Source organism: Orcinus orca, chromosome 2 (genome assembly GCF_937001465.1).
Source record: "Orcinus orca chromosome 2, mOrcOrc1.1, whole genome shotgun sequence".
Lineage (NCBI taxonomy): Eukaryota > Metazoa > Chordata > Mammalia > Artiodactyla > Delphinidae > Orcinus > Orcinus orca.
Genome location: NC_064560.1, coordinates 151,488,185 through 151,506,911, shown reverse-complemented (window position 1 = coordinate 151,506,911; position 18,727 = coordinate 151,488,185). Strand labels below are relative to the sequence as shown.

The following is an 18,727-nucleotide window of genomic DNA, read 5'->3' as shown; positions in this document are numbered from 1 at the left end:
ATCTTCGTGCTAGATGAGCTCGTTGATATTGGAGTGTCACTGCTCTGGTCTCTTAGAGGGCAGAATTAGGGAGTGTGTGTGTGTGTTTTTGTGTATACATATATACATACACATCTATATTTATTTCTCATCTATCTTTATATAAGTTCACAGATCTCTTCAATCCACATTCAACACCACAGGATTCATTTTAGCCTCCCCTTTTTACACTTGTAACTCCCTTATCTGATAGTGAGAAACCTGGCTCCTGTTTTTCTTAATACATTTATTTATTTGATCAATCCTTCTGTATGTGACCAGTCTCCCAGCAGGCCTCTCTCCCCCCGCTGGTGTAGGCACCCTATTTTGGCATAGAAACCCTTCTTCTCTGTGTGCATTCTCCATACTCCACTCAAGTTCTGACAATCCCATGTTGCACCACTGCTGCTGCTGGTCCACCTTCCCGTGCAAATACCCTTCTTATCCACGAGGGCTCCAGCACCGTGAATCAAGCTGCCCTATCATATGCATAGTCTCTTTACTCCGAATGATCTCTAACGTCTTGTGCCAGGTTGTGAGCCCCCGCCCCCCGCCCCCAGTAAACATCCTCCCTACTCCTCTCAGGAGCTAGCACGCTGAGGCGGGCCCCCTCAGCTTTTCCTCACACCCTCGTGTAGGGATTCCTACCTTATTTGCCCTATTCCTCCCCTCCCCCTGCCCTCAAACAGTGGCCTTGTACAGGATTATTGAGGGACTGTGGGAAGGAGAGACTTTATTCCATATCTGAGTCAGTTACCTTTTCCATGACTCTTTTCAAAGGCGAAAGTAGTTAAATTCTAAACAATTACACTGTCTCAGAATTACAAGAGACCAATCCACACAGGTTTATCACAGGATATTGAATATATCAATAGTTCCCTGTGCTATACAGTATGACCTTGTTGTTTATCCATACTATGTACAATAGTTTGCATCTGAATTTCCTATTAACTTTCATTCACTAATTAGAATCTCTCTTCTGGACTACATTAGATAAGACCAAACTGTTTTTCAGAATAAGTCATTCTGTTATTTAAAGCTTTTTTCCATGTACTAAATTTTTACCTTTTGAGACTTTGAAAACCAATCTTTTTGTGACATGATTTTCAGATCTCATTATTGCATTGCTCTTACACTGATTTCTAAAACTAAAGACAACAGTCTAGATTTGGTCTGACCAACACAGAGTACAATGAAAGGCTCACCTCCTTTATTCTATATGCTGTTCTTTTATAATTTCAGCATTAACTTTTTTGGGCACACATATCACTCTGTTTGCTTAATGAATTTGCAGATGTTTCAGCTCCCTGGGACTTTCCACATGAGATACTCTTATATCTTTGATTTCTTACAGCTTGTGCTGTTTTTTTCATCTAAATTTGAACTCAAGTTTTTCTCTATAAAACTTCGTAATGTTACTGAGACTATGCTCTAGCATATCAAGATACTATAAAAATCGAATTTTGTCACTCATCATTGTAGATATCATACCAGCTTTTTGTAATATATGCCAGTCTGAGAAACTTAGTTTGTTTTAGTTGGAATTATTTGTTAAAAATATTGGAAAAGTTTAAGAGATGAGACTTCTCATGTATGTTATTAGAGGCATCCTTCCAGGTTAATAAATGACCACTTTTTTTCACTATGGCCTTTTCGTCAGTTACTGTTTTACCTCTTTGTCTAATTCAGGGGTCAGCAAACTTTACCTGTAAAGGACCAGATGGCTGGCTGAATATTTTAGGCTTTGTAGGCTATACGTCTTTCTTAGAACTACTCATCTTTGCCTTTGTAGCAGAAAGGAAGCCATAAACCAATGAGTGTGGGCTGCGTTCTAGTAAAACTTTATTTACATAAAGGGCAGTGGGCTCACTGTGGCCTATGGGCTGTAGTTTGCCCATCCTTTTCTTTTCTTTCTTTTTCTTTAACATTTATTTATTTGGCTGAGCCAGGTCTTACTTGCAGCACGCTGGGTCTTTGTTGCCGCCTGCGGGCTCTTAGTTGCGGCATGCTGGATCTAGTTCCCTGACCAGGGATTGAACCCGGGCCCCCTGCATTGGGAGTGCAGAGTCGTAACCACTGGATCACCAGGGAAGTCCCCTGCCCATCTTTTTCTACTGTGATTCCAAGTTTGTCATGAGAGACTGTCCTAGGTTTAGCTAAGATACAGATGACTTTATTTGTGGGACTAGTCATGTGAATGGATTAATGAGATTAGTGTGACATGGTGTGGTCTTAGTAAATCTAAACTGATTTCCTGTGATCACTATTTCAAGAGCTCACAAACCATCTGTTTAATAAACAAATAACAAATAAATGCTTTCTAGGAATCTGTGTAATTTCCTAGACAAGGTCGTATAATTTGATAGAGAACTTGAGAACCAGCCTTTTTTCTACACTTAAAAATAAAAGCGGCATTTGACTATATGATGTATTCAGGCACATCAAAGATTGCTGAGAATAGTTAGATGGTCATAGGAAGGAATTTTAGAGCTCAACCCCTAATATACTTGTAACTATTAAGGAAAATAATATTCAGACTGGAAAAATAGAACATACATGCTTAAGAGGAAAATTCATGTTTAAGAAAGGCAAGAGAGAGTAAGAGAGCACAGAGCTGCTCTGAAGAAGTTTATTTCTGTGAGCCCAGATGTTATAGAAGTTGAGTTCTTCTGTATTTTTTCTTTTGTTGTAATATTACTCCATCTGTTCCAAGAACCAATTCTCCTTTATTATTCTTGTTTGGAACATGACCAAAAAAATGCTTTTATTGTCCTAACGTTTATTCTGATCTTTAACTCACTTGGGCTTTAGCCTTTCGTTACAAGTCTAACAGTTTACAAACATAAAATGCATAACATAAAATGCTTTTTAAAAAAATATATATCTATATATTTATTTATGGCTGCGTTGGGTCTTCATTGCTGCGTGTGGGCTTTCTCTAGTTGCGGCGAGCAGAGGCTACTCTTTGTTGTGGTGCACGGGCTTCTCATTGTGGTGGCTTCTCTTGTTGCACAGCGTGGGCTCTAGGCACGCAGCCTTCAGTAGTTGTGGCGCGCAGGCTCAGTAGCTGTGGCGCACTGGCTTAATTGCTCCACGGCATGTGGGGTCTTCCCAGACCAGAGCTCGAACCCGTGTCTCCTGCATTGGCAGACAGATTCTTAACCACTGCGCCACCAGGGAAGCCCTACATATATGCTCTTTAAGTAAGTATCTTTTGTGCATTTACTGTGTATCAAATGCTGTGGATTTTAAGATGAAATCATGGCTCTTATCCTTAGAAATGTCAATATAAATTAGGTGCTTATATAGAAAAGAGAGAGAATTGCTAATGGAGGACTGAAGCCAATGGAAAAGATTTTGATAGAGTTCAGGGAGAGTTGGGAAAAGCTATACAAAGACAATTATATTTTAGCTAAGTGATGAAAATGGCTATGGATTTATCAGATGAATAAATGTGAGGGTTGGAAGGAAAGAGAAGTAGGAGCAGACATTCTAGACAGGAGAATAGAAGGAACTGATGAGATTTAAGAGCTGTTTCTGAGTTGGAGTTAACAGGATTTGGGGACTGATTTGGTGTGGAAGTTGGAGACGTGTTAAGTCTAGGGTAGTGACAAGTTTTCTAGCTATGACAGCCAAGGAGATGATGCTGTGATTAGTGATTCTGAAGTAGAGTGTACATGTATAGGTTTGTCAGACAGAGATATCTAGCAAGCTTCTGGTAACACTTGCCTAGGGTCCAAAGAGATGCTGAGATAAATGTTTAGGGAGTTATTATCTAGTAACTGAAAATCGTTTAAGAAGATGAGCTCACTCAGGAGGAAGTATAGTAGATGTTTCAGATTGGTGGCCTGATAGTGAATAAGGACTCCAGGTTTATTTCTTAAAATTTTGAATTATTTGCAGTCTGTTTATATTTACAAATATGAAAATTCTTCATAAAAATCTATATTCCAGACTCTTCTTGAGAAAAGAAAATGAAAAGGCCTGACAGAATAGTTGGCATTGAACAGTGCCTTTCTTCTTTAGGTGCATGCACCTTCTAGTTTGCCACATTCCCCATCACCTCTTCTTATGTATTAACATGATATTATCTACCTGACTCCTATAGCATTTACATTCGGGATTTTGGGTGTTGTGTGACCAAAACAGTTCCAAAAATGGAACCCTGCAGTGGATGTTGGAAAAGGTGAGTAGTAGAGAAGGAGGCCTCACTGACCGAATGGTGTATGAGAAGCCAAGGGAAGAGAAAGTTTTAAGAAGTTCTGGTCAGCTGTGTTAATAACTAGAGAAAACAAAAAGATATTCAAAGGTCATTAGTGAGAGCAGTTTCAATAGAGTAGTGAGCTTGAGAAGTAAGAAATTAGAGCAAGTACAGACTACTTTAAAAGTATCTCTGGTGGGGAAGAGAAGACTGTTCTGTGTCATACCTTCTGTTCTGTCTGCTTAAAATCAGATTTCATTAGCTAATTCTCTGTGCAGCCCCAATGGTTTCTTCAAAGGTCTAATGTGGCTGGGATCAGAGGTAATGATGGCAGGAGGGTAAGTTTCGTGGAGGTGGGGGCAATGAGGAGAAGATGGATTTTAAAGTATCACAGGAGATGAGGCTAGGGAAGTGGGCTGGGATTAGATTGTGAATGGCCTTTATCTTCATGAAATTAGAATTGTGTGCTGAAAGCAATGAAATCCAGTATCGTTTTTAGGTAGGGTATGACACAAATTTGGTTTTAGGAACATAATTTTGAAAATGGGGCTGGGAAGAAACCAGTGGCAGGGAGATCATATTGTAAGACCTTTTAATAGATGTGATTGCTTAATAGTCTGATTTGAAGCATGGAGGGGAATGGAGAGAATTGACCAGATTTAAGAAATATTTTTGAGTTAGATTTAAAAGAAGATCAGGAGGGCAGGGTTCATGTTTATTTTGCATATTGCTGTGTCTTACTAACATCTGGCACAATTTCTGGTGATCAATAGATGTTTTTGAGAATGAATGAATGAATATCTCATACTGTATTGTTAGAATTTCCTCTCATCCCCTTGAAATTGTTTTACTTTCTGGAGCTTCCTTTTTGGGATTGTGCCTTTTTTTTCCCCTAAACTCTAAGAAAGTAGTTTTCAGTCAGTCTGGAGTATATAATTAAGTAGGTCCAATTTTTCTTTTCTTTTAAAACTATTTTTAATTCTAAGAAGTATGGTCACCTTTTTCCTGTTGCTTTTGATATACAGCTAGTTCTTGCCTGTTGGTTGACTTAAAAACATAGTAGCAATCTTCACTATTTTCTGAAAGGGGAAATTGTCACTATAGCAATTTAAGCATCTGTAGAGTGCTTGATTTTTTTTTTTAAGATTTATATATTATTTATTTATTTTTGGCTGCGTTGGGTCTTAGTTGTGGCACATGGGATTTTCATTGAGGCATGTGGAATCTTTCGTTGTGGTGTGCAGGTTTTCTCTCTCTAGTTGTGGCGTGCAGACTCTGTAGCTATGGTGCGTGGGTTCCAGAGCACGTGGGCTCTGTAGTTTTGCGGCACGTGGGCTCTAGTTGAGGCGGGCAAGCTCAGCAGTTGTGGCACACGGGCTTAGTAGCCCCGCGGCATGTGGGGTTTTAGTTCCCTGACCAGGGATGGAACCTGCATCCCCTGCATTGTAAGGTGAATTCTTTACCACTGGACCACCAGGGGAAGTTCCAGGAGATGCTTGATTTTAACAAATGTACTTAATAGCAGTTGTTGATGTAGTGAATATGCATCAGAAAAGCATCACGCTGTTAATACATTTTGCGTATCATTTCACTTTTCTCCTTTAAACTCTACTCAAGTGCACATAAGCATCCTTACAGTAGGACAAAAAGCTACCATTTTGAATGCCTACTGTTTGCCAGACCTAATAGTATGCGTTTTATGTCCATTACTTCATTGAATTCTTTGATCAGTTACATTTTACAGATAAGGAATCTGACTTTCAAAAGAATAAATAACTTGTCTGTAATCACAGGTAAGTGGTAGAACTGGAATTTTGGTTCAGATTGTTGTTCTCCAAATGTGTGCTCTTTTTGCTATTATATATTTTATGTTTATGTGTGCGTATGTACCTGTATTTATATACACACAGACATACATGTGTATATGTACATATATGTATATATATATTTCACTATTAGATTTATCTTATTTTCATAAATATTTATTTCTCCATATCCAGTTTCATTTGAATGTTATCTCACTTCAACTTTTCATATTTCTCTTATTTTGGATTTTCTCTTACAATTTTAGCCTGTAATACACACAACTCTCATTGTTTAATAATGTTTTAATTCCAAGTACTTTGAGATGGTCTTATAACAGTAAGGAAAATAAATTTATCCATTACTGATTTATATTTCTTAGGTTTTGATGGACATGTTTGATCAGGATGACATAGGCTTGGTTTCTCTTTGTGAAGATGAACCTAGTTCTTCAGGTGAATTAAACTACTATGACCTTGTCAGAACTGAAATTGCAGAAGAAAGACAGTATCTACGGGAACTAAATATGATCATAAAAGTGTTTCGAGAAGCTTTTCTTTCTGACAGAGACCTGTTTAAACCTTCTGTAAGTACCTTTTTGGGTTTGAAATTCTGTCTACCCCAAAAAGTCATATAGTAGCTTAAAATCATAAATAGTAACTTCATATACTTTATGAGTATGTAGAAAAAATATTGTTTTATATAGTATTGTGGGGTTGTTTAGCTTTGTCTATTTTTCATTTTTTTCAGATTTTTTGTTGAAGTATAGTTAATATACAATATTATATGAATTAAAGGTGTACAACATAGTGATTCACAAGTTTTAAAGGTTATACTCCATTTATAGTTATTATAAAATATTGGCTATATTCCCCAGGTTGTACAATATGGTAAGTCCCCTACATACATACCTTCAAGTTGCAAACTTTCAAAGATGCAAACATGCCCCTGTATTCCAGCTGTTGTACTGTACTACTGTACTTTTCAAGGTACTGTACTGTAAGATTAAAAATGTTTTCTTTATATTTTGTGTTTGTTTTTTATGTATTATTTGTGTGAAAAGTATTATAAACCTATTACAGTCCCATACTGTATAGCCGATTGTGTTAGTTGGGTACCTAGGCTGACTTTGTTGGACTTACGAACAAATTGGACTTACGAAGCTGCTCTCGGAACGGAACTCGTTTGTATGTAGGGGAATTGCTGTACATCCTTGTAGCCTATCTTACACCCAGTAATTTTTACCTCCCACTCCCTCACCCTATATTGCCACCCACACCCTCTGGTAACCACTAGTTTGTTCTCTTTATCTGTGAGTCTGCTTCTTTTTTGTTATATTCACTAGTTTGTTGTATTTTTTAGATTCCGCATATACTTGATATTTGTCTTTCTCTGTCTGACTTAATTCATTTAGCCCTCCAAGTCCATCCATGTTGCTGCAAATGGCAATATTTCATTTTTTTTCTTATGGCTGAGCAGTATTCCATTGTGTATATATACCACATCTTCTTTATCCATTCATCTGTTGAGGGACACTTACCTTACTTCCATATCTTGGCAGTTGTAAATAATGCTGCTATGAACATTGGGGATATTGTGTGTTTTTTAATATGTGAATTGTTATACTAACATATAATAAGTGCAGTGACAATGAAAATTAGACACAAAATTAGGGGGATTACACTGGAATAAAATCTTTTTCGGGCTTCCCTGGTGGCTCAGTGGTTAAGAATCCACCTGCCAGTGCAAGGGACACGGGTTCGAGCCCTGGTCTAGGAAGATCCCACATGCCGCGGAGCAAATAAGCCCGTGCGCCACAACTACTGAGCCTGCGCTCTAGAGCCCGTGAGCCACAACTAGTGAGCCCACGCACCCTAGAGCCCATGCTCCGCAACAAGAAAAGCCACCGCAACGAAGAATAGCCCCCGCTTGCCACAACTAGAGAAAACCCGCACGCAGCAACGAAGACCCAACACAGCCAAAAATAAAAAATTTAAAAAATAAAAGATCTTTTTCTGCTGTGCAGTATTTGAGATTTATAGTCATTCATTTGAAGATGGTGAAAGAAATGTATGGTCTAGAGAAGAAAGACTTACGCTTTTTCCTGTCTTTTGGTAAGTACTTTAGGGTGTAGTTTAAAGTTTTACTAGTGGAACTTTTGAAGAATAAAAGTTTATACAGAATGTCAAATAAGCAAAGGCAGAGCTCCACTGTTGGAAGACAGCATAGGAATGGGGTGAGTAGGATGGGGATCCAGGGAGACTTGTCCATGTTTTTCCTACCTCTCTAGGTTCTGAAGTCCACTCTAAGGAATCTAGCTAGACAAATACTGTTTTGTTGGGGGGGGGGGTTAAATTTAGATTTATTTTTCTTTCCTTCATTTCTCATGTGATCTGTTTTTTCTTAGATGTCTGAGTGTCTTTCACTTTATTTTTTTAATGACCTTTAAAATTTTTATTTATATTTTTTATTTTTGGCTGCATTGGGTCTTCGTTGCCGCGTGCAGGCTTTCTCTAGTTGCGGCGAGCGGGGGCTACTCTTTGTTGTGGTGCACAGGCTTCTCATTGCGGTGGCTCCTCTTGTTGAGGAGCACAGGCTCTAGGTGCACGGGCTTCAGTAGTTGTGGCGCACGGGCTTAGTTGCTCCGCAGCATGTGGGATCTTCCCGGACCAGGGCTTGAACCCGTGTCCCCTGCATTGGCAGGCGGATTCTTAACCACTGTACCACCAGGGAAGTCCCTGAGTGTCTTTCACTTTAAATATTTGGCTTTTCTCTTACTTCCTGACTTCCTCCACCAAATAACTATTACATGAGTTAATAGAAGTGATGCTCAGACACAGCTGGCCGAGTGTTTAAGATTAGGAACTGATTTAGCTTTTTTTTCTTTTTAAAACATTTATTTATTTATTTGGTTGCACTGGGTCTTTGTTGTGGCATGTGGGATCTTTAGTTGTGGCATGTGAACTCTTAGTTGCAGCACATGGGATTTAGTTCCCTGACCAGGGATTGAACCCGGCCCCCTGCATTGGGAGCATGCAGTCTTAGCCACTGGACTGCCAGGGAAGTCCCTGATTTAGCTTTTTCATTCTTAAGGTGTTTTTAATTGGCTTTTATCCTTTTTTAAAAAATGCATATTTAGTTTAACATTTGATAATAACTCCTACTGGACACATTGCCTTAAGTAGTCAACATTTTATGTTTTTTAAAGTACTCTCCTATTTTGTGTGACCCTTAACAATTCTCTGAGATAGGTAGGACAGGTATTATCATTTCTAGCTTACCGGTGAGGAAATTGACATAAAATAGTTATGATAAGTTATGGAGGTTGAACTTGAATTTTGGTTCTTTTATACCACAGTATAATTGGGTTTTGTCTATAGTGGTGTGAAAAATTAAAAGCTTAACAAATGCTGTTAGCTAATAACAATTGCTACTAGCTAATATTATCCTCGTTGCCGTTTCTGTGTCCCGTCAGTTTTCATTCCTCAGGAATTAATTTTTATGGGTCTCTTTTCACTGAATTTGTGCTGATTTGATAGAAAATTTTTATTATAATACTGAAGGGTCAAGGGAAAGAGAGAATCCCTTTTCTCTATCTCTATATCTACTATATTTTTTCAGCATAGATGAGACTGTAAACTTTTGAAATAAAGGCCATCTAAGGTCAGAGCATAGAACTCAGTAAATATTTGATAAAAGAATGAATGACTCTTGATCTTAATTTACTCCTTTGGGCCCTACTCCTATGTTTTCAGAAAGCTCACATTTGTGGAAGGCCTAATATATGCCAGGAGCATTTTATAGAAATCATCTCATTTAATCCTCTTAAGAACTTTATGGGTAGGTATTAATATACCAGCTGTGTGACCCTGGGCAAATTACTTAACTGCTCTGTGCCTGTTTCCTCATTCGTAAAATGAGGATGATGATAGTATCTATCTAATAAGGCTGTTTTGAAATTACATGTCAAGTAATCAATACTTACAGTAGTGCCTGGAACATAATAACAAGAAATGTAAACTGTTATAATTGTCATTATTGTCCTAATCCAGGGTCACTCATCTAGCAAGTAGTGGGGCCAGGATCCAAACTCAGGTCTGTCAGGTTCCTTAATCTGTGATGCTTTCATTACAAGATGCAGAGTGAGTAAAAATAGTTGGCCATAACCTGGATAATCAGTCATATGGTCTTTTTATTTCCAGAGGACTTAACATGTTTTAACCCAGATAAAAGTCACACCTGAGAGCTTGAATGAAATCTTTAATTCCTCCTCAAATTCAAGAGACAGGCCACATATTGTGAAACCAGTTTGTGTCTGGATTAGGAGTCAGATCTTCATTTTGATCCCAGCTTTTGTCATTAACCAGCTCTGTGAGACCTTGATCAAGGCTTTTAGCACTTAGCCAATTTTAAAATACTCAAATGCCAAAATTCTTTATGTAAAGAGTTGCTTAAATCATCCACCATATGAGATTTACAGTAAATTTACTGGAAAATATAGATTCTATATAGTTTTGTTCAATAATTCTAAATCTAATCCAAGAGGTTTTTAAATTTCTCTTCTTTATTCATGATTGACTTTTGCTGTAATTTGGAATATATTCAATATTTTATGTCTTGAAATATACTGGTATGTGATTGGGTGAAAATAATATCCTTAACACTTACATTACTTATATTTAGTAATTCTTAAATGAAATTCTCAAACTGACATGCCTTACTTAACCTTCCTTTTTTTTTAGGATATTGAAAAGATTTTCAGTAACATTTTAGATATACATGAATTGACCGTGAAACTTTTAGGTTTAATTGAAGACACAGTTGAAATGACAGATGAAAGCAGCCCTCATCCCTTAGCTGGAAGCTGTTTTGAAGATTTGGCAGAGGCAAGTTTACAAAACTGTTTTCTCATTAAAGTCCTAAGTGCTGTATTAAGATATTGGTAAGATATTATTTGTGAAAATTAGAAGACACTGCTGGCTGCTATAAAAAATACTTATGATTTAACCAATAGCAAACTAAAATTACATTGTCTTTATGGTGACACTTTATAGTGTAATTATGATAATATTTATAGCAAAAGTTGATAGACTAGTAATGTTTAAGTTTTCTTTTTTTTTTTTTTTGCTGTACGCGGGCCTCTCACAGTTGTGGCCTCTCCCGTTGCGGAGTCAGCGGCCATGGCTCACGGGCCCAGCCGCTCCGTGGCATGTGGGATCTTCCCGGACCGGGGCACGAACCTGTGTCCCCTGCATTGGCAGGCGGACTCTCAACCACTGCGCCACCAGGGAAGCCCAAGGTTTTTTTGTTTTTTTTTTTTAATGGCAAGTGCATTTAAGGTGAAAGAAAAGAAATTTTATTGACCATAGCTGTTTAGCTTTTGTGGATTTTAGTCATAATTTCCAAAAATGAAAAAGGAAGTTTATATTTTTTCCCCAAAATGCAAATCATATTTTTGTTCTTCAAATGATTATAAAAATAACGTAGCTCATTGTAAAAATATTCAGAAAAATATAGATGAATATAATAAGACAAAAATAACTTCATTTTGTAATACCTAGAGATTAGTTATCTTTATAAGATTTATTTATCCTTATGAACATTTGTCTACATATTCATACAAACCTGTGTATATTTACAAAAATAGGATCTTAGTATTTTATAACCTGCTTTTTTTCACTCAATATCTTGAATATTTTCCATGCCAATAAATATACTTCAACACAGCTTTTAAAGTCTGAAAGTACCATGTTCTATGGAGACACTATATTTTAACTATTATTATTAAGCATGTAGGTTTTTTCAGTTCTTTTTGTTATTGTAAACAATACTGTAACAAACATATTTGTATAATGCCTTCATAGCCTAGTAATTATTTTAGGATGCAGTCCTAGAAATGGAATTGTGGTACTAAAGACTAGGTACATTTTTAGAACTTTGAAACATTTTGCCAAATTTACTTCCAGATAAGTTCCAGTATATGCAGGCCCTCTTTTTACCCATATCTTCACTATCCCATTAATTTTTGTTATTACCCCATTAATTTTTGCTAGTCTAGTAGGAAAAAACAATATTTCATTGTTCTTTGATTTTTCTTTTTTTTTTTACACTAATGATGTTATACATCTTTTCATACTCATTGGCCATTTTTATTTCTTCTGGAAAACAGGTATTAAAAGTGCTTTCTTCAGATATCATGTAAATTTGCTAGTTTTATAATCTCTTCCTAATTTTTCTGAAAATGTAAGTCATTTTAATTACATCCATTTTGTAGACAATGGAACTGATAGTATAGAAATACTCAGTTACTGATGCCTAACCGCGATTTTCAGGCTTGCTCTGAAGTTTTTTAATATTGTGATATCGTAGCATATTAATTTGTAGTCTAGTTGCTTGTTGTACTCTTAAAGATATCATGGTTCAAAAACATGTATTAAAAAATGTATTTTCTAATTTTTATTTTATTTTTGTGGTAAACATATAACAAAATTTGCCATTTTAACCATTTTAAGTGTACAGTTTAACAGCATTAATTAAATTCATAGTATTATAAACCATTACCACTATCTATTTCCAAAACTGTTTAATCACCCCAAACAGAAACTCTACTCATTAAGTAATAACTCCCTATTCTTCCCTCCCACATAACCCCTGGTAACCGCTAATCTATTTCTGTCTCTGTGAATTTGCTGATTCTAGATATTTGATAAAGGTAGAATCATTACAATATTCTCGTGTCTGCTTATTTCACTTAGCATAATGTTTTCAAGGTTCATCCATGTCATACCATGTATCAGAACTCTCTTTCTGTGACTAAATAATGTTCCGTTGTGTGTATGTACCACATTTTGTTTATCCGTTTATTTGTTGATGGACTCTTGTGCTTTTTCCACCTTTTTGGCTATTGTGAATAATGCTACAGTAAACATTGGCATATGAGTATCTGTTTGAGTCACTGTTTTCAGTTCTTTTGAGTATATACTTAGGAGTAGAATTGCTGGGTCATATGGTAATTCTTTGTTTAGCTTTTTGAGGAACTGCCAAACTGTTTTCCACAGGGGCTACACCATTTTGCAATTTCCACTGGCAGTGGACAAGGGTTCCAATTTCTCTGCATCCTTGCCAACACTTGTTATTTTCTGAAAAACATACTGCATTTTTAACTTACAAAAATGAAACAAATCTTAGTTCTAGCTAAACATTGGAGATATTGATTATTATAAAATAATAGGAATGTATTTCAGTATAAACATGGACAAAATATGGGCAGTTTCTGTTTTGTTAGTTTACTGTATGTTAGTCTTTGCTTTCTTTTTCTAATTTTGAAAAAGTGGAGAGTGGATAAAACAGTGGGAATATCACTTTTTGCTTCCTTTGAAAATAATCCTCAGTGTAAACTCATTTCAACCTAGGTAAACCTAACTGAAATTTCAAATCCTGGCCTTATTTTACTAATAAGTACACCTTTTGTTTATCTGGGGTAAATGTGCGTATACATTTTAATAGTTTGATACTTGTGACCACAAGTCAGTGACCTAACTTATGACCAGTAGCTTCTTGTCATCCATTGCCCAAGGTCATTACTTACATTTATTAAACATTTCCAAGTTACAGCCATAGTCATTATTTGTCCCTGAAATAAAAAAAATTCTGAAACCTAATGGAGGACTTAAATAAAAATTTGCCATTAAGTAATCTGTGCCATATTAGTAGAAAAGATGTTCTTTTAAACCTAACACGTTTTCCTTTTTAAAAAAAAATAGGAACAAGCATTTGATCCTTATGAAACATTATCACAGGATATTCTTTCACCAAAATTTAATGAACATTTCAGTAAGTTGATGGCCAGACCTGCAGTGGCTCTACACTTTCAGGTAAACTTAAATTGAATGTTATTTTTAATAAAGCAACTAAAGAAATATTTCACCAGTCCTTCAAAATCTGTTAATTGTAAGCCTATTCTAGGTTTTCTGTTTTCTGTCTTGAGTTTTTTCAATTTGTCCTTAATGTGGAAACCTTTTATAGAATACCATCACAAATACTGATTGACTAGAAAAATCTGGCACATTCTGGATCTCAGATGTAGAGATGAATATGGAGAGCTATTTCAGGATCTTATTCCCTACAGGAGATAAAACCAAAATCATGAAGAGTGGAGAATATCCTCACATATATTCATACAGATTTCTCTATCAGGCCTGTCATTTAAAGGAGATAGATATATTAATGGAGAGTATGCAAGTTAATTGGTTCAGTAATGCAGTTAGATAAAATGAGAGTAATTGGAGAGAGAGTAAAAATTATATTTTTACTCTCTCAACACTTAAAGAAAAGGTAACATTGGCATTGATGATCCTTGACTACTACTTCCTGCATTTAGACTGGCTCTTCTCCCTTAGCATATGAATATGGTCAAATCTTTATTGTCCTAAAACAAGCGAATAAATAAACAAATCTTTGTCACTCTAGCTCGTCCCCTTTTTGTTTTTTCCATTTGTCGCCAGTTGTCTTCATATTACTTTTTATCATTCTCCATCAAACTGCTACCATCTGTGTTCTAATCAGGATGTAACACTAAAAACTGCCCTTGACAGTGAACTTAACCACCAAATCCTGTGGATATTTTGATTTCATATTTATGTCTGTAGTATTTATTAGTACCCCTGTTGTCCTTTTTGACTCCTATGATACTACTTACACCTAATTTTCATCTTCTCTGGTTTCTTCTCAGTCTCCGTAGTTGCAGGTGTTACCCAACTTCTGTTAGCAGCCCCTGCTGTTCTGTTCCTCTGTGCTATCCTTCGGTGACTTTATCCATGCCCTTTGCTTTCACCTATATGCTGGTGACTTCCTATTTGTATTCTCAAGTCATAACTTTCTTTTGAACAGTGGATGTATGTGTGTGTATGTATATACTTTCATATAACCAGCTGACCTTTAAACTAATTCATTTGAATATCCCACGAGGACTTCAAATATAAATGTTCAAAACAACTTACCTGCCTCCCTCCTTTACTGTGAGTTCCCATTATTATCATCTTCTACTTCTACTCTACTCAAAAACTTGTCAACTTGGAATAAAAGTTACACTTAATTCTCAAAATTTACTTAATTGAAGGAATAATTCTTTAAGTTAAATCTTATATATTCATATAAACCATGAAGTAGGCATTAGTTAAATGGAAAAATCTGCTTATAAAATCTTTGCATACTCATCAAAAGCACTCACAACATTTCTTGTTTTATTCTTACTTGATTAGTAATTCTTACTATGGGATTTGAATGGGATTTGAAATTTGAATTTAAGACCCAATTATTTAAGCTGTTGTTCCAGATATTCAGTAAAATTCAGAGTTAGATATAAAACCCCTTTTCAGGCCAAACTCACTTGTACTGTATTAACTTAAAACAGATTCTTCATTTGTAAAATGAAAAAGTAATGTTTTCTCAAAAAACTTTAATAAAAGTTTTTAATTAAAAAACACAACAAAACTTCTTTAGAAGATGTAGGCATACTTTAAGAATATGAGCTTTGGAGTCAGAACTTCTGGCTTTGAGCCAATTAATAGTTGTCTTACCCTGATCAAGTCACTTAATCTCTGAGAATCATTTTGCTCATTTGTAAAATGATGATGATAATGTGTACCTCTTACGGTTACGAAAATTAAACAGGAATACACTAAGCACATTTGGCACATATTAAACAGTCAGACATTAGCTTGTGTTGTTTTTAGAGGACTCCTTACACTATAAACACGTTGCGTTAATATTTTAGAATGCACTTTAGTAGCCATTTCAGTGCTAATTAACAATACAAATGATTTTTGTAGGCTAATTTTAAAGTTTCATCTTGGTTCCACTTAAAGCACTGTATATAAAATATATAAAATTATTTCTAGCATAATCTGTATCACTATCTTAAATGATAAAAGAAATTAATTTCTGCATATCCTGGTAAAAGTCTGTTAAACAAATTATAGTTTACTTGAGTTAACAATAGGTGAGAGTTATGGGAGGGTTTACCTATGAGTATATATTTTAAAAGCAGCATCTCGAACCCTTTCTTCACTTTGTATATTGCTTCTGTCTGTGTTTACCTGATGAGGAGAAATACCACTTTAAATAAGTCAGCCTTAATGACATTTAAAATCAACATGAGTAACTTTTAAATGCCTTATAAATTTTAGAAAATCATTTATTCTGCAGACTATTAGTTTTCAAAACTGGGATATACCTAACCCTAGCTATACGCTAAGATTTTCCAGGCAATATAAGGGTACAGATATATTTAAGGGAATTAGTTTCTAGTCTAACCTTGTTTGTGTTGTTGCATTCTCTTCCAATTTTTCTTACACATTACTTCTCGTCATATTGAATTTTTCATTATGCATTGATCCAAGGTGTAAAAACCTCCAGGGTACCAGCCAGGGAAAAGAAAAAAAAAAAAAAAAGGATTGCTCCTGAAGGAGAGTTTATTGAGTGCAAAGCAAAAAGGGTTCCAAAAGCAGGGGATGGGGTGATTGTGTTAAAAACTCTCGGTAGTTGAAATGTCATATGTACCTTTGTCTTGTCATGTTTATCTAAAAATTAAGAAATGAGAAGTTTGTAACAAGGGTGAATATTACCTTTTTTTAAAAAGTACTTCATCATTCATTGGACATTGTGATAAAGGAGAGGTGAGGCTTGTAAAGTTCTCATACCTGCATGTTTTATGTTAGAAACAGAGGTTCTTCCAGATGCTTGCTGTATGTAAGACTGTGACATTAGCATGTGTATTTCAAGTTAAGAATGAAGTCAGACTTGTTGCAGAAATTTAGTCTGATCTGGCTATTTATTTTGACAGTGAAGAGTGGCTTTATCAATTAAGTTATATAACAGACATTTTTCATAAATTAAATGAGCTAAATCTGAAATTTATTTGATCATTGTTTGGTGAAATATATTTAAATCACATCTACAATGTACCACATCCCCCAAAACACATTCTTTGTAACTACTTAAAACATTTTTAATAAAATTGACATAAAAATGTGTGAGACAGTACATAGCTTTTCGGCATTCCTTTAGGGTATGTGGAAGCCAAAACTTTTGAAGAAAAGCTGAGAAGAATATTGTTAAAGTTATTTTAGCCATGAAAGATGAAATGTATATATTTAATTTAATTATCTGATAACTTAAAGGAGGAAAAAACTTGATTTACAGCACTTCAGTTTCAATATAGAACATTCTTCCTGTTATAGTTTTGTTAGTCTGTATCTTGTATTCTTTTTTTGGGGCGGAGTGGGGGGCACACCGTGCAGCTCGTGGGTTCTTAGTTGCCCGACCAGGGATTGAACCCGGGGCTCCGGCAGTTAAAGTGCCGAGTCCTAACCACTGGACCTCCAGGGAATTCCCTGTAACTTGTATTCTTAAAATCTGCTTCTGTTAGGCACTACGGTTACATAACCTTGATATCAGAGATATACTGTTTTTTGTCTTTTTGCTTTGCAGTCCATTGCTGATGGTTTTAAAGAGGCAGTTCGTTATGTCCTTCCACGCCTTATGCTGGTGCCAGTATATCATTGTTGGCACTATTTTGAATTATTAAAGGTAAGATGAAAGCTTCCTGAGGCAAAAAAATAGTTGCATTTATGAGGCTTAAAACCTTTTTTTAAATCTGATGTTATTTTCCATACTTTTTATTCATAAAAGTAAAGTATCTTAAATGTCTCCCTTCTTTCCACAGACCATAGAGAAACGCCTATATTTTTTATCTTCATATCATTTCCAAGTGGTAGATAGAGTAAAATGTATCTCTATCATTTGATAATATAAATTCTCAAAGTAATAACATCATAAAAATGTTGACTTTTTAAAAATTATATTTTGGAGACACAGCAACAATGGTTTAACTCTTATTTTATATAAGTAATTAATAACTTTTATGTATAGCATTGTTCTAAACTTCCATCTTGTTATAACTTGTCAAGAAAAACGCTTTAAAGTTGACACCTTTTCCACATGCAGTATGCAGTGTAATAGCTAGAAACCAAGCAACAAATTAAAAAATAAAGTTATGGTAAAAGTTGAACTCTTTTTAAAGATCAGTACACATAAAAATATATTGAATTCCTAAAGTTCTAATATGTAGTATAAACTTTATTATGATATATACATAGAGAAAAGTATAAAAACATAAACATGTTTTATAATAAATAAATGTAATGCGTAAACACACCAGAGGTAAACCACTACCCTGACTTTAATGGTAATTACTTTTTTGCTTTTCTTTACTTTAACCACCTATGTGTATATCACTAGAAATATATGTAGCCTGTTTCTGAACTTTTTAATCAATTGGATCAAATTATATATATTAGTTTGTGTCTTTTATCTTCTTTCAAAGTTATATTTGTATGATTCATTGATGTGGTTGTATGTTGTTCTAGTTTAATTTTCTTCCATTGTTTGAATAAACCATGATTTATTTATCCTTTCCTGGTTGAACAACAGTTTTTTTTGTTTTTGTTTTTGTTTTCTTGCGGTACGCGGGCCTCTCACTGTTGCTGCCTCTCCCGTTGCGGGGCACAGGCTCCAGATGCGCAGGCTCAGCGGCCATGGCTCACGGGCCCAGCCGCTCCGCGGCATGTGGGATCCTCCCGGACCGGGGCACGAACCCGTGTCCCCTGCATCGGCAGGTGGATTCTCAACCACTGCGCCACCAGG

General features: G+C 35.6%; 1 protein-coding gene across 3 annotated transcripts in view; it reads left to right on the top strand.

Moving 5' to 3' along the window:
• Nucleotides 1-18,727, top strand: part of SOS2 (SOS Ras/Rho guanine nucleotide exchange factor 2) — a 99,843-nt gene that overhangs the window by 33,047 nt on the left and 48,069 nt on the right. For all 3 annotated transcript variants that reach the window (XM_004270035.3, XM_049706299.1, XM_049706298.1), the window contains 4 exons: nucleotides 6,405-6,608; nucleotides 10,765-10,908; nucleotides 13,786-13,896; nucleotides 17,513-17,611. In XM_004270035.3, coding sequence (XP_004270083.1) covers nucleotides 6,405-6,608; nucleotides 10,765-10,908; nucleotides 13,786-13,896; nucleotides 17,513-17,611 — 558 coding nt within the window. The remainder of the gene's footprint in view (nucleotides 1-6,404; nucleotides 6,609-10,764; nucleotides 10,909-13,785; nucleotides 13,897-17,512; nucleotides 17,612-18,727) is intronic.